At 43.5% G+C, this 17162-nt stretch overlaps 1 protein-coding gene across 1 annotated transcript in view; it reads left to right on the forward strand.

The window, feature by feature from the left end:
- Positions 1 to 3632: 3632 nt before the first annotated feature.
- Positions 3633 to 17162, forward strand: part of LOC307211598 (uncharacterized protein) — a 158964-nt gene continuing 145434 nt past the window's right edge. Inside the window, exons 1-2 of the mRNA XM_079968348.1 lie at positions 3633 to 3705; positions 15955 to 16026. Of these exons, the coding sequence (XP_079824474.1) occupies positions 3635 to 3705; positions 15955 to 16026 (143 nt within the window). The 5' untranslated portion in view covers positions 3633 to 3634. The remainder of the gene's footprint in view (positions 3706 to 15954; positions 16027 to 17162) is intronic.

Below are 17162 nucleotides of genomic sequence, written 5' to 3' on the forward strand. Positions count from 1 at the left end.
TATTTTGCCATTAGCATATTAATGCACAAAGCTGATAACACTAAAAGCCTAGATACTCAAGCACTTCTAGTTTCTTCATCACAGAGCTGTGCTTCTTAGCTTCATAAAGCTGCACAGTGGCGTAGCGTGGGTTGTCAGCACCCGGGGCAAGGCAAGTAATTTGCGCCCCCTAACCCATGGATTTGCACCCCCTAACCCGTGGATTTGCACCCCCTAACCCTAATCCCCAGATGTTGTGCCCGGTGCGGCCGGCCCCCCCTGCACCCCCCATGCTACGCCACTGAAGCTGCATGAATGGATCAGCACATTATTATTATTATTATTATTATTATTATTATTATTATTATGTCCCCTGAACTATAGCTGATATACTTTCTCTGTTTCCTTGTTGATGATGGAGGTGGTCTTAAATTGGTTGAAGTGGGTTTAACGATGAAGCATGGTATGTTATGGTTTTGATTTCAATCACATCTTGTACCTAATAGTACATCATTTGGGCATAGGTGTGATTCATTTAATTCAGGGGTGCCCAAACTTTTTTCAAAGAGGGCCAGATTTGATGAAGTGAACATGAGTGAGGGCCGACCATTTTATTATTATTATTTTTTTTACAATTTTACCTCAAAGTTGTTGAGCTTTTTAAAGGATTGAGCTTGTTGAGCTTTTTAAAGGATTTGACCCCAATAAATAAAGTGCCACAAGGGCTGGATAAAACTGGCTGGGGGGCTGGATTAGGTCCCCAAAACAGACTTTGGGCATGCCTGATTTAATTGAAGCTGGGGGAACGAATTATCTCACTGAATTTCTCCAGGGGAAGGAAAAATTCTCCCAACAGATTCTGGGTGGATAGGGTCACCATCAGCAGTGACAGTAGCACACATTCTTCCTTTTCCTTGAAGTCTTCGTATTTCTGCTGCTGCAGCAGCTTGCAGGGGCATCATCTGTGTTGCTAGACTGACCACCATTTTGCATCCTCCGCCTAGCATAGTTCCAGAGCATGGCGAGTGGGGAAGATGACAGCCAACACTAAAATTGGTGGAGAACACAATTCACAGCAATTGAATAATAGTTGCTGGAGGGGAGAAGGCTCCTGAGCTTGGGTCCTGCTTTCAGGATTCCCATCAGTATCTGGTTTGCCACTGGCCAACAGGATGCTGGCCTAGATAGGCCACTGGCTTCATCCAGCAGGGCTGTTCTTCTATTCTTCTGACTGAGTGGCATTCTGATGCATGCTTATTTGAAATTAATTTCATTGTGTTCAATGGTCCTTGCTCTCAGGACTGCAGTTTTAAATCATTTGAGCTCCCCTAGTAATGCAGGGTTCCTAGACTGATGTCTGCACTGTATTATAATATGACAGACTTCAGATTATTTTCATAAGAACGCATACTCTTCAAAGCTATGCTGGCTAGAGCTGATTGGAGCTGTGCTCCAAAATGTCTGGAGGGCACCAGATTGATAAAGGCTGAACTAATATATTCAGAGTGTTATAATAATAATAATAATAATAATAATAATAATAATAATAATAATAATAATATTTATACCCCGCCCTTCCCGGTTTAAAAACCGGGCTCAGGGCGGCTAACAGCAAATATAAAACATTGATTAAAATGCGACTTAAAAACAGCATAAAACAGCATCAATATCAATAAAATTCAAAAAAATCAGGGTTCATTTTGGGGGGAAAAACAAAACAAAACAACTCAGTCAGTAGACATCAAATGATCACCAGGGCTAACTGGCCAAGTTGGGCCTACTAGGGCCAGCAAGGAGACCATGGAAGAATTTAAATGTGGGGTCCCAGAAAGGGTTTCTTCATAGAAGAGGAAAGGGAAAAGGAAAAGGCAGGGGTGGAGCCTCCACACCCAGCGCAGAGACTCCCTTCCACAGTCCCACAACAATTACAGGCAATTCTCTACTTGTACACGTTTGAGATGCATGCAGCCACACACACATGCCATTTTTGGCACTGAAAGTGGGTGGGGTGGGGGTGGACTGGGGCAATCCAGTCTGCGCATGTCCCAGTGATACATGTGGCAGCTGGGAACAGAACCCTCATCGTAAGTGGCGATTCCCCTGTATTCTTGAAACCATTATGCTGTTTTTGAGCCTAAATACTGGAAGTGGGCAGGTATTTTGATATGCAAGTCTTTTTTGCAGCAAGGGAGGGAGGAGTTAACCCTATGCAGCATGACACACACACACCCTTCCTCCAAAAATCACCCACCGACACAGCAATTACACTAGAAAACAGCCTTCTATTAGCACCAGTTTAAGGCTACCTTCAAGAGTCCAACTGCTGCATCACAGAGTGTCAATCTTTGTGGAGCTTGCAGCTGGGGAAGGAAGGGCTAACCAGGGCCAGCCCACCCAGGGAGCAGATTGGGGGACAATTAGGAGGGGTGGCAGATCCAGGCCCCAAGGAGCGTGTCACATCACTCGCCGCCACCGTATCCTGTTTCTTCTCCGCTGCTGCTACCTGCCCCTTTCTGGCCTCCTTTTTCTCCCCCACCAAAGGTAGCAGGAGGGAGAGGCAGCTTCAGTGGGCGGGGCGGGGAGTGGGGCTTCAGTGACAGGTAGCATTTTCTGTTTTGTTTGGCTCAAGCAGCAAAACATCCTGGCCTAGCCCTGGAGCTAACCATTCTCTCTTAGCCGCCATCTTTGTGAAGGTTTTCTTTCTCAGCAGCAATTAAGGCTGGTAAAAAGCTACCACACATGCTTTTTTTTCAAGGGAAGTTGGTGCTGGAGTGGAAAGGAAGGCATAAGAGATGTCATGCATCCAGACATGTGAATTTTGGTTCTATCTATGGGCTGCTGCCATTGGAAGGTTGGCCACTACTGGACTGAAAAAAACCACCTGCTCCTTCAGATTCCTTCCAGCACGGCACCTATGCATTTCAGGTAGTATCTCTTGATCACGCTGGACAGACAAAACTCATTCATGCTGAATTCACACTGTAGAGTTGTTGTTACTTATCATCCCTCACACGAATAAACTACCAACCCTGCAACTACAGGCTCTGAATGAATTGCATCTTCCCTGTGCACCACAATGGAAATTCTAAAGGATGACCTGGATATTGAGATGGAAACCAGATTACTGCCTGACATAGCTGACATGTATGTGAGCATTTCTTATGGTGCATGCTAATACGCAGGTGTGTTTGCAGTACCTGCAGCGTTGTAATGGTCACATTCTGCGTGACTGCTGAAACTCTTAATCAGTCCCTCCTGATGAAACATTAATGAACTTTGTAAATGCAGGAAGCAGTGGGAAATAAATGAATTTCAGCTGGGGTTTGAAGAGCTGTCAGTTCCTCTTGCTGCAATGTTTCAGAAGAATGTCCTTTCTGATAAAGCCTCTGAGAAACGTGGAGGAGTTTGGAAGAGGGGTTGGAAAAACAGGATGCCGAATGGCAGGCTTTACTAATGTTTAGCATCTGCAAAGAATTCAGCAACAGCACACGGTACAAGTGAGGGGAGTGCTAGCAAACAAGGGAAAGTTGTTAATCTGAGAGTGATGGGTGAAAGGGGAGAAATTAGTCGTCCGTCCCCCTTTTTCACTCTCCAGCTGGAGGCCTGCTAGCATTTTACAGTAGGGCTACAGTGAATAGACTTGATTACAGCAATAATGAACAATGCTACTTTGTGTGCCTGTAGATTCTTTCATCCCAGGACCATAAAGGACTTCACAAACACCATGTAAGTTTGGGACGTTAAGTCGGTAGGGATCTTTTACAATGGGACATTGATACTCTTAGTAGCTGATATTAGTAGTATACAGATTAGTAAACAGAGGTATGGGGGGGAAATCATAGAAGTATTTAACTGTCTTGATTTTTAAAACAATTCGTAAAAATAAAATAGTAGCACTACATTTGATGGAATCTTGAAAAATTATAACTGATTGGTGTCAGTGGCAAAGCTGGCATCTAGGTCACTTAACCTATTCAATGTGTCCATGTTCTTTTCTAATTGTGTATCGCCAAGTAATACCTTGTTTAATTTTACCAATCAAATTGCTGCGTCCACTGAGATTTTCTGAGAAGTCCAGCTATCTCAAAGGTGTGTTTAGTTATACACCTTTGCTGGTCTTTTTTGGTTCAAAGACTCTGGAATTCCCACAGTAATAGGGTTGCCATGCGTCTCTAGCAGTGTCCGGCAAAATGTACGGGAAATATCCGGACGTATGGCAGCCCATTTCAGCAGTGCTGTTTTTGCTGCTTTCCCACAAAAATAGCTCAAAAATGGCTTTCCCACTTTTTTCTTTTGCAATCTTGCCAAAAAAATGGAAGAACTTTGGGCAAAATAAAAAAAAATAATCAACTTTGCCCCCCCCCGAAAGCTCAACAACTATATGTTAGATTAGTTACCACAAGTACAATGTTCACAAGTACCACAGGTACAATGTTCATATTACCTGACTCAGACATAATTATTTTAATAGAGATAATTCATACGTTCACTTTGAGTATCTCAGTGTTGAGGCATCCAGCAATAAAAGACCAAGTGAAATATGCGCATGTGTGAAGCAGGCTAAGTCTCCTTGGCTGTGGCTGCATATCACATATCACACCAAATCATAGTTTAGTCCAATGTGCATGACCTACAACATGTCTCCAAATTGTGTGCTTCTGCTCCCCACATCCCCGCGTGGCTAGGAAGAGGTTTGGCTAACTAAAAATGTTAGTCAAAGCTTCCAAAGTCCTCTTTCTGGCCATGCAGGGAAAGGAAACAGGAAGGAGGAAATGTCTGATTCCTAGACCCTCTTTGGCTTATGTACTCATGCTAAACTGCGGTTTACTGTGATGAACCCAGCCTGTGGCTCACTTTTAGGCTGCAGTCCTATGTGCCCCGGAGTAAGGCCATTTACAAACAATGGCGTTTAATTCCGAGTAAATATGCATAGGCTTGTACTGCACCTAATAGTGATAAATCTTGCACTTGTGGCTGGATTAGAGGGATCTATTTGTCTATCAAGAATTGCAGTAGTAATATAATTGGCCTTTTCGTCACTGGTCCCCGAAACTCACTTCTGGCAGCCTGTTGGCCTACCCACAATCCCTGCCAAAGCCATTAGTGGGTTGTGCAATGTGATTCCAAGATCATAGCTATTTATTTAGGCCAGATTTCTACTCTTCTCTGCGGTGATTGGAATCTTTGGAATTCCACAAAACTCTTCCTTAGGAAATTTAAGCCATTCAGTAATCTGCTCAAACCTTTATTTCCAGGACATAAAACATGCACCCAAGAAGTTAAACATATTCTCAAAATCTTTGCTGAACTGAGATATAAAGCATTGTTGGCTGCAATGGTAGGAATGTGAGAGTAATTTTGGAGTTTATTTATTTTATTTATCTCTCCTTGGATCGTTATGGCTGGATCATTGCAACAGAAAGGCATTCAAAACATCCTGATCTCTATCAAACGATATAACCCGAGCCTAGAAAATCCAAGGACTAGACAATTAAAGTACGTAAGCAGGCATGAAAAATACAGAATTTTTCAAAGTTAAAAATAAACATGGTCCTGATCCAATGAACAGCTGTACTGATGCAGTATCTTGAAGGAACAGGCAGGAAGTGTTTTATCTGCTTGGTCCGAAGAATTCAAAGTTTCCTGATTTCTTGGGCGGGCACAACCTTATAACATTAGCCAAACTAGACTAGATAATGTAGTGTACAGCTGTGGGTCTTGTTTGTTTCTACCTAAGCAACGATACTCCTCAGAATGAACACAGTGGGTGGGCAGGAGAGGGTTATCTCTTCCTTCCGCAGTACATAGGAAGCTGTCTTATCCCAATCAAACATTGCTCCATCCAGCTTAGTATTAACTACTGGCAACAGCTGCTGTCCAAGGTTGCAAACAACAGTCTCCCCCAGCCCTACCTGGAGATGTTGGGGATTGAACTTGAGACCTTCTGACTTCAAAACAGATGCTCTACTGCTGAGCTACAGCTGTTCCCCAAAGCATGGCTGGAAAAACGCACACCCTAAATATTGCTAGGAGACTTTTCCCCTAAGGCTCCCTAGCTGTACAGGGAAGGGGTGTTGTTCCAATCATGCTGGGTAAGGAGAGCCTCCCCTCTTCACTTCCTGTGCTCCCCATCAGGATTTGTCCTCCTCCACATGCTTGCAATTTAGGAAGAAAAGACAAGGTATAATAGATGCATGTACCTCTAGCCCTCAGCTGCCTCATTAACAAATGGGATTGATATTCTCCTCTGTGTACCACTGGCCTGTCCTAGGAATATACTTTAGCTATGTCAGTGGGAAAGAAAGCTGTCTTTTTGGAAGGGACTACCAGTGACACCTTGAGCTGAAGTAGACAAGGAAGACAAGTCCCATTGATTTCAATAGAAAATTCCAAGGAAATGTGCTTAGGATGACTGCCTAAAGCTACGTTGAATGACTTTTAAATTGGTCCACCTTCAGTTAAATGCATTATAAGTTGTTACACAGCGCTTCATTGGTGATTGGAGAGGGAAGTGAATTTACACATCTCTGTTTTGCTAACTGGGGGGAATTGTGAAAAAGGCTTGAAGGATCGTTCCCCCACTGCCTATGAGCTTTCAGAATTCGACTCACGGGGTAGAGAGGAAAAATTCAGGAAGAGAACTTGGGTCCCCTTTTGCAGCTTCCATTGGGTATCCATTGGGTATTATGCTCTTCAGTTATTTCAGAAGCTTCCTTAATATTATCTCTTTTCGGATTCAGTAACTATTCAGTCCTCAGCAGGTATTCTTGGAATAAATGAATCTTCTTCTTATTCCTATTATTATTTATTACATTTATGTATCACCCTTCATCTGTGGAGCACAATATCTGAGGTTTACAATATAAAACCACAAAAAGACATACCGTAGCAAGTAGGTTTAGGAATGCAGTGTAATTTATTTCATTTTATTTAATCGTTAAATTTATATTCCTCCCTCCTAAAGGTGCCCAAGCATTTATGTGAATAAAATTGCAGTTAGAAACGAACATACTTAGAACTGTTAAAAACCTATAAAAACAATAAAACACAATAACACATCTGATGCAAGTTTAAGAACAGGAAACGTAAGTCAGGGAAGTGTGAAAAAATACACCCTCTTTTTTATATGGCAGGGCAAACTGCTAGTATGAATGCACGGAGGATCATGTTGTACAGAATAAATAAAAAGAAGAAGACAGAAGTTAAGAAGAAGAAGAAGAAGAAGAAGAAGAAGAAGAAGAAGAAGAAGAGGAAGAAGAAGATTAGGATTTCTCACTCTTAGAGAGCACAACAAATGAAAAAAAAAGGGTACTAAGAAAAGATGAGTCTCTTCTCGTTTAAGGAGTCACATGACTTGATGTGATGAATCTGTCTGGGATTGATTGATTGATTGATTGATTGATTGTTCCTCCCACCCCTCCCACCCCTGCCTGCCTCTGGCTTTAATCTTGCTCACAATTAGGCAAGTTATGTCTCATGAATCAGATGCATATTTAACAGCGCACAGGACTCTAAGCATAGCAAATGCAATTTTGGTTACATTACACTTTTGACAAATGGAAGTGTGTTTGGCTTTGCAACTACACAGAACACACTTTTTCCTCCAGGGTTCCATTTGTGATGGAACCAGTATTACCAGAACTGGGAAGGTTTCCATCCACATTTTGAGCTCTTCCAGAATGGAGGTCTTTCAATCTGGCATTTTAAAAAATAAAACAAAAATACTCATCACTTTTTCTGAAGCCATACTCTGAAATGGAATATTTGGACCCAGCACCTAAACAGGATAAATGCATGTGCAAATTATGAATGCAGGGTGTCAGTAAGGATATGGTTGGGGATGAAGTGACTTGAGACATCTCCAGCTCTGTGAAGTGAAACAGCTTTATTATAGATTCCCACACTGTAAGTCAGCTCATCAAATGAATGACAGACCTTTTCGTAATAAGCCGAATAATCACATCTGTTTCTCTAGCATGAGAAAACTTAGAAAGCGATTCAGATTCCTTAAATTGGCACTGCATACCAGTGGCGTAGCGTGGGTTGTCAGCACCCGGGGCAAGGCAAGTAATTTGCGCCCGCTAACCCATGGATTTGCGCCCCCTAACCCGTGGATTTGCACCCCCTAACCCTAACCCCCAGATGTTGCGCCCGGTGCGGCCGGCCCCCCCTGCACCCCCCACGCTACGCCACTGCTGCATACTTAATGTTTTTATCAGCCTCCATGCAAGAAAGATGTTTGCATGAAATGGACCCCACATCTGTAAATATATATGCAATTGCAAACACTATCTGTATTTGTTTAAATGCATCCGTGTGAGTAGGTATGGTATATAAAGATAATACATGACTCATAGAAGCCCTTTCCTGGTATTCAGTATCTACAAGAGTGGGGGCATCCTGTCACCCCCTCCCTCCTGCAGCAACATGTCCCGATCTTCTTTTTTCAGCCCTTCATGAGTTGGAGGCTTCCCATAGGCATCTGGCTGGCTGCTCTGAAAGAGGATGTTCAACTACAGGGGCTTTTGGCCTGATCCATTCAGGCTCTTGTAGTCTTATGGAGAGTGAACTCCTGTAATTGTGGAAATTCCCTGGGCAGATTAGAACAGGGATTGTGCAATATTCTAAATCGCACAGGGAGTCTCAGTGAGCACAGAAGGCTCCCTGCTTCAGAATTCTTGGAATAAATAAATTCTTGGTGGTACAGTACTAGGGGGAATTAACCAGATAATGGGAAAGTGCATTATCTGTTGAAGTGTTTACAGTTCCAAATAGTTCCGTTGCTTTCTTTCTTTCTTTCTTTCTTTCTTTCTTTCTTTCTTTCTTTCTTTCTTTCTTTCCTTCTTGTGATAAATAGATTAGGCACCAGAGGGCAGGCTTTCCCGTGCCTGAATTGCATAGCCTGGATCCACAGCTATTGTTATGTTTATGCAAATAGCCTTTGACATAATAGCTTTGAAACAGTTGAAAATTGGATTGTGCCTTGAGGCCAAACATTCAGACCACCACCTTGGCTATATTCATCTGCCAGAGTAAATTGGGTTCAGTGTAGGCTCCACGTGCTGTATTTCAGAGCGAGATTACAGGGTGGCAATAACTTTTGTCCAGGAAAGACAAACGCAGGTTTCTGGCAGGAACAGTGGAAACACTTAGCCTCCCACTATCTGATGAGATATAGATTGCACAGAGAATTTCTTTAGACTTCCAAGGACAAATTTTCAAAGTGGGATCTCCATTTCTAGCTTTTGCCTGCATCTCAATCAAATTAAGGTTGAAACTCCTGAAATAAATACCTAGTAACGAAATGAAGCTATTCAAAGAGTGAATTTACTACCCAGCACAAATCCATATCTCTTTACCTGATAGTGCCAGAAGGATTGAAGGTGCTATTTAAGGGTTAACGGTTTGCCTTTCTAAAGTCTTGCCTTTTTTAAGGCTACAGATCTGTCTGCCACAAGACAAATTATGCAGAATGTAAGTGGTAAGAGTAAGCCAATCATTAAATCTCACAGTCCATTCTGCCTGTCATCATGAAAAACTGAATGAAAGGAAAAGGAAGAGAAACAGCATCATCTAGGGCTGGAGTGGCCTGATGTGACTGCAAGGCCTCAAGAGAGATGTTTAATTTTGTTTTCATTCCAACCAGAGCTTTATGGCTCTTTTTGTTTTAGTACTCAGGAGTGGTCAATGACGTGGTGCCCTCCAAATGTTGCTGGTCTATTACTCCAATCGTCCCTTGCCATTGGTTATGTTGGCTGGGACTGATGGGAGCTGGAACCCAACAATTGTTGTTGTTGTTGGCATCTGTCTGTCTCAGGGGACAATGGAGGAGTGTGCCTTTGAGCGTGAAGTCAAACTGTTGGAAGGTTGCAACACCTGCTATGGCTGTAGAAACCAATAGAGGAGAGGCATGTTTTGTTGCAGCTGGGGCAGATGTAGGCGTCTGGTTGTGCTGCTGCAGATGCACCATGGCGTTTCTTCTCTCTGTGCTCCTCCCAGCAGTCATTTCTCCTCTGGTTCCTGCTATGGATACGCAATCTGACTGCCTGTCTCCAGGCACTGCAGCAAGGGATTCCCAAATGGCGGGTTTATGTTGCCAGCCTTCATGCCACATTTGCAGACCTCTTTGTAATGCAGAGTTGGTCTGTCAACTGGCCTGGTGCCTGAAGCCAACATGCAAGCCTGGTAGACCTCCATCTTGGTATTGGATGTCATCGTCATATTCTCCCATACCCTTTTGGAGAGGTGAGCCACTGCTGTAGCTGCCTTGCCAATGCGCTTGTCCAGGTTGGCTTTGATGGAGAGGCTGCTGGTTATGGTGGAACCCAGGTAGACAAAATTGTCTACCACCTCAAGCATGTGTTTCAGTGCTGATGTGTGAGGTGCTGGCAATGTCCTGACCCAGGAGTTTAACTGACTGAAAGGCTGAATGTTACGAAGGTGGGCCAAAAAAACATCTTGCTTGACAGCGGGTGTTTCATACAGAAATGCTCCAAAGATTGCAACATACAAAATTTAGGGACCTCTTAAACATGATGCCATGTCTATTTTAGTAAAGGTAAAGGTACCCCTGACCATTAGGTCCAGTCGTGGCCGACTCTGGGGTTGCGGCGCTCATCTCGCTCTATAGGCCGAGGGAGCCAGCATACAGCTTCCGGGTCATGTGGCCAGCATGACTAAGCCGCTTCTGGCGAACCAGAGCAGTGAACGGAAACGCCGTTTACCTTCCCGCCAGAGCGGTACCTATTTATCTACTTGTACTTTGACATGCTTTCGAACTGCTAGGTTGGCAGGAGCAGGGACCGAGCAACGGGAGCTCACCCCGTCGTGGGGATTTGAACCGCCAACCTTCTTATCAGCAAGTCCTAGGCTCTGTGGTTTAACCCACAGCACCACCCGCAAATTTGTAATAGAAGCAGGCCTGATCCAGAAGCCCTTAGGTGGGAGAGAGGTTGGTTAATTGTGGTGTGGATAGTTAGCACTGAGGGAGAAGCACTTGGCTTACACTCAGATATACTCTCTATCGTTTTATGCACACCAGGGCTGCTCTTTAAAAAACAAATAAATGAAAATGGATTCCAGGACTATGTAAGCCCTGTGGAAACCTGGTTTGTTTTTGATAGTCCTTTCCTCAGGCATATACTAAAATTTGATTCTGATTTCACATGCAGTGATGTACTTCATTGATTACTGTTACCACTCCAGGTGAGCTGCATTGTTCCTGGGTCAGAAAGTCAAAATATGGTTGTTCCATCTGGTTACATAGGATGTTTTCTCCAGACACTTAAAAACGACCTAAATCACAGTGGGCTGAAATAGGTATCCTGAATATTTATCACATCTCACAGCTCCTTTGTATGTTAAAAGGTAAAGGTACCCCTGACCATTAGGTCCAGTCGTGACCGACTCTGGGGTTGCGGCGCTCATCTCGCTTTATTGGCCGAGGGAGCCGGCATACAGCTTCCGGGTCATGTGGCCAGCATGACTAAGCCACTTCTGGCGAACCAGAGCAGCACATGGAAACGCCGTTTACCTTCCCGCCGGAGCGGTACCTATTTATCCACTTGCACTTTGAGGTGCTTTCAAACTACTAGGTTGGCAGGAGCAGGGACCGAGCAACGGGAGCTCACCCCGTCACGGGGATTCGAACCGCTGACCTTCTTATCAGCAAGTCCTAGGCTCTGTGGTTTAACCCACAGCGCCACCCGTGTCCCCCTTTGTATGTTACACAGCAGCAAATATATTTCATCCCATGTATAGAATCCAATCTCCTATATCACATTCTCTATCCTCATATATTGTATCCACACTGCCTACAACTTCCTAAATATGTCACATGTACTTCTCACAGTCAGTTCCAATTCCCTATATCAGTATGCATATTATCCATCTGTCTGCCTGTCTGTATAATGATTCCCCAACAGCTAACACAAAACAACAACAATACAATAACAACACATAAAAACAACATAAAACAAGAGTAGCAGAAAAGCCAATAGCCAGATTATACATAGAATATTTAAGGCCTAATTCAGGAGTAGCTGATTTGGTGCCCTCCAGAAACTGCTGCACTTTAACTCCTATCAGCCTTAGCCAACAGGGCCAAGGGTTAAGGATGTTGGGAGTTGTAGTCCACCAACACCATCAGGAGGGCACTATGTTGGCTGAGCTGATCTGGTTTCCAACAGGTGTCGGAGTTGGAGCCAGGAGAGTCTCCCTGGGGTGGCACAATCGAAGAGGCTCTATATCAAGTGACCCGTGCCTCAGTGCCTCACATCTGAAAGTGCAGGTGGAATGGGACCTGCAGGCTAGCTTCTGAGGGCAACCTAAGTAGTCAAGTATGATGCTGGCAGGACTTAAGTTAACATATATAAAAATGTACGTTATCTATAACATGGTCCTTATTTTTTTCCTCAGCTCCAGATTCAAAATGGAAGCCTTTGATTTGGGATTGTTGGGTTTTGGGGGTTGTCCCCCCCCCCCTGGAACGCTTTGTAGATTGAACTCTTTTTGCTCTCCCTACCACTTTCCCTTTCTTCTCTGTTTCTTTTACAATTAATTAGCTAATAATTTTGCTACTGATCTATTCCTCATTTTTTAAAAAAATAAAAGCCGAATCCCTGCCTTAGATCTGGTCAGAACAAAGGTGGGAGAATTTATGTCTTAATTTTAGTTCATTACGGCAGAGAGAGCATCTCCTCCCATCACTCTCGCGCTCCCCCCTCCTTCCTCCCTGCCATCCTTTGGAGTATCAGTTATCACCGTGCCCCTAAACTCCTCACACTCGGCAGCAGCACTGGAAGAGCCATCACTGCCCTTTATCTTCCGCTGCCTCATTAAGAGAAATGAACCTGAGTCTGAGGGAAATGACACAAGGGAAATAAAAATGTAATCCCTCGGTGCCACCTATAATGAATTGTTATGAAAACCATGAAAATATCTGTCTGCGGATATTGTTCTTTGATTTGAAGTCGGTGTTGTAAGCAGTAATTTTTGTCATTAAAGCTGTTAATCTGTTCGGTGCTCCTCATAAGTTTTTATGAAGAAAAACAGCCCTGCTGCCTACATGCTCATCGCAGGGAGCTCCTGAGCAACGCGCCACGAAGCGGAGTGCATTTGAATAATTAGTTTTAATTATGGCTGAGGTCGCTGTCTGTTTCGCCTGCAAAGTTACGGCGCTTGTGGCGGCTTGTCCACAACAGCTCCATGTTGGGCTGATCGACCCACTTAGCTTGTCACAGTGTTACCCCCCCCCCTCGCCACCTCTGACAAATGCCAGCTTTGTGGTGGGTACAGCATGACACACCGAAGAACCAAGGCAATTCTGGCTGTTCCAGAAAGGGAAGGGGCCATATTTGAGAAGCAGGTCGTAAGCTCTGGTGGCTTCCTGACAGCTGCAGAGTTAGGAGGACACCGAAGGAAGAGCAAAGGGAGCAGAAAGACCGAGCTGGCACATTCTCAAATATACCCATAGCTTTCATGGTCTTGCTGGCTTTAGGACACAAAAAGTACAGTGGTGCCTCGCAAGACGAAAAGAATCCGTTCCGCGAGTCTCTTCGTCTTGTGGTTTTTTCGTCTTGCGAAGCAACCCTATTAGCAGCTTAGCGGATTAGCGCTATTAGCGGCTTAGCGGCTATTAGCGGCAAAGCTGCTATTAGCGGCTTAGAAAAAGGGGGGGGGGAAAGCAAAAAAAATCGCAAGACTCGCAAGACGTTTTCGTCTTGCGGAGCAAGCCCATAGGGAAATTCGTCTTGCGAAGCGCCTCGAAAAACGGAAAACCCTTTCGTCTAGCGGGTTTTTCGTCTTGCGAGGCATTCGTCTTGCGGGGCACCACTGTATTTCTTCATGCAATAGGGAATCAGTGTGAGGAATGTGTTATGACAGAGAACTAAAACACCATCATACATGGAGACTGAGGCCTATTTGTCACCATCAACCATGCTAGTCCATTGTGCAAAGATTAGGAATTAACTGTAGGGACTGGATTAAATAGAAACTGTTTTATGAAACTCACTAAGGCATCTGCTGTGGTGCAGTTAAGGGATTGTAGACTCCGGACTAATTTTTTCTTTTTTAAGGGGAGGGGCTCTATAAATAGTTATGTCTGTCACTTCACAAATAATACGCCTAACTTTAGTTACTTCAGACTGTGGTAAGCCAGCCCTGCTGCATTCTGGGAGCCCTCCACATTTTGCTGAACCCAGGGCAGGACTCACCTAATGAACCCCATCAGTGGACTTCTGCTTCCAGAACAGGGCTTTACCCCTTTCTTTGCCTGTGTGCCCCCCCCCAAACTGGCCTGGGAGGGTATCAGGAGAACCCTCTCCTCCAAAACACTATGCAGGGGAAAGAGAGAAGTTCCATCTGGCAAAGTGCAGTGTTTGTGCGTACAGAACATTTGTCATAGAATGATACTGAATTCCACCACAGGTGGTACAAAAGATGCAAAACACTTTCTGCTGGGTTTTTTTTTTTTGGGGGGGGGTCTTCTAGCAAAAAGATTTAATCAAATTTTGAGTAGGAGTGCCTTATGTTTTGAATTCAATATAGAAACAGGTGGTACAAAAGATGCAAAACACTTTCTGCTGGTTTTTTTTTTTTTTGGGGGGGGTTTTCTAGCAAAAAGATTTAATCAAATTTTGAGTAGGAGTGCCTTATGTTTTGAATTCAATATAGAAACTCTGAAGGGGCATAATCCCCTCCCCCCTTTTAATGGCAGGTTGAGGTCCAGCAGTGCAGATGTGAGAACTTCTCCCTGCATCATCATCATCATCATCATCATCATCATCATCATCATCATCATCATTTTCTATATTGCCCTTCATCCAAGGATCACAGGGCCATTTACAATGTAAAATGCGTGATTTTGTCATTCAATTTTATTTATTTCCCTGTCTTCCACCATTCTTCTGTCTTGGAACTCAAGGCAGTATACATGTGGTTCTCATGCAGTTGCACATCCAGATGCTGGCCAGATCTAGACCTGCCTAACTTTGGTAAGGTGGTGGTTTCATGTGCCTTCAGAGCAAAGCTGTGTGTACACTATGCCTTTTAAAGCACATCCGAAGCACGTTCCACTCCTCCTCAAAGAATTCTGGACACTGTAGCTTATCGCTCACAGAAATACAATTCCCAGCAACTCTTAACAAACTACAGTGCCCAGCATTCTTTGAGGCAGAAAATGTGCTTTACAGGTGTGTATGTACACAATCTGTATCTCGTCTGAAGCATTACTGGAGGAGAGTGGATCCAGTCATAGGGAGGCTTCAACATGTACATTAACCTTGAATAGTAAATAAAGTAAATAAATTTCTATCCCACTCTACATTCCAAAGGAGCCCAGGGTAGCAAACGACAAAGCAGCTAAACAACACGATTTAAAAATAAATCTCTGAATGAACAGAGATTATTGATATTTTACATGAACAGTGTTGGGCTTCAGCATAAATCCTTGTAAGAATGAGTGGCAGATACAATCGAAGAAACAGCAGGTGGATGCATAAGAGAGATGATGCTACACTGACTTTTAACGTTTTCTTTAGGAAAGTGGAATTCTATGTAGGGCAGATTTCTCTGTCCTTCTCCTGAGTCACCTGCATGCAAAACAGCAAGCATGTAAGCCCCCTGCCCCCTGCTCTTCACATCCAGGAACATTGTTAAGTTATTTTATAGTGATTTTCTGAGTCGAGGACAAGATGATTGGTGAAAGAGAGGTTTTGAAGGCACCATTAACATGGTAGGTTGAGCCCGTTGACAATAAGTCAATGATTGTTTCTGACGTGACTCTTAAGAGTAGCAAAAGGACATCTGTAGGATGACTCATATTAATGGAAGAGGAGTATGTATGACTTGAGATTTAGGACAGATGTCAAGTTCAGGAAAGTGTAGTGTAAGGAAGATCATTTTTATCATCAGAGTAGCAGGAGACAACTTGTCAGATTGATGTTGACTCCCTTCTTTTTATTGTTTTGGCAGTTCTGTTGGCAAAGGAAGAAAGAGCAGAGGGAGAAGAGAGATACCAAGCGGCAACCTTGACCAAAATACTCTGTAGGTAAGGTGAACGACCTCCTCTGAAATATGGCTAATCTGCAACCACAGCAGGGCAGAGGGAAAGGGAAAGGGATTGGGGGTGGGCGAGTGGGAGGAGAATACTTTGATATTAAAAGGAAGTGTTAAGTGCAGGTATCATGGATTTCTAATGCTGCAGTTCTGTACACACTTACATGAGAGTAAGCTCCACTGAACACAATAAACATACATAGGATTTCAATTCAACACTTTCATTTTGTTTGTTTGTGTTTTACTTGTTTTGGGGTGTGTTTTGCCTGCTTTAGGGAGAGGGTTCTGAGCATCTCCTGCTTTTAATCTGTGGAATGGCTATCTTGTGATGCCCACAGCTGCCCTCACACTCTGGAAGGTTGGGCACCCTGGTTTTAAACTTGGAGCTTTGGCTGCTTCTTTATTCTCACTATATATGATATTCAAAAGCGATATTTGGTGTTGTGTACTCTCATGGCTACTTGATATTTAGTTGCCTATATTTGCTGCAAGTTGAAACCAATTTAAACTGTGTGTATTCCAATACAGAAGTTATTAACAGCAGGATTAAAATAGCTACCATGTTAAGTTCAAAGTGCTGGTTCTGGTGTATTTAGCCCTATACTGTACAGCTTGGGACCTGAAATATCATCCCACCCCTTAAATACCCCTGCTGCAGGTCGGTTCTTTACAGTGTATGTAGGCATTGGCTGTTAGTGTTGCGGCACCTACCCAATGGAATTCCCTCCCACTGAGTATTAGGTAGGCACCATCACTGTTCTCTTGCCTCCTCTTTCAACAAACCTTTTAAGTGGAGATCTTTCCTGATTTGCATCTGTGCTGGAATGGTTGTTAATATGGTGTTGTTGTTTTTTTAAAAATTGTTTTACTACTTTTTTGCTGCCCTGGGCTCCTTTGTGAGGAGCATTTTTTAAAAAATAAAATGAAATAAAATCAGATATTTTCAGAGGTGGTCTACTACTAGCAGAAACTGCCAGGAACTCCCCATTGCTGTCTTGGCACCCCAGCTATGGCATCACTTACAGCATTTGTTTTAGCTTTTGCAGACCGTGGTCAATTCCTTGTAGAATGTACCATATCAAAGAACTCTTATTAGTAACAGGGGCCTCTTTTCTGATTAGTGA

The sequence above is a fragment of the Podarcis cretensis genome (assembly GCF_951804945.1).
Source record: "Podarcis cretensis genome assembly, chromosome: 2".
NCBI classification, from domain to species: domain Eukaryota; kingdom Metazoa; phylum Chordata; class Lepidosauria; order Squamata; family Lacertidae; genus Podarcis; species Podarcis cretensis.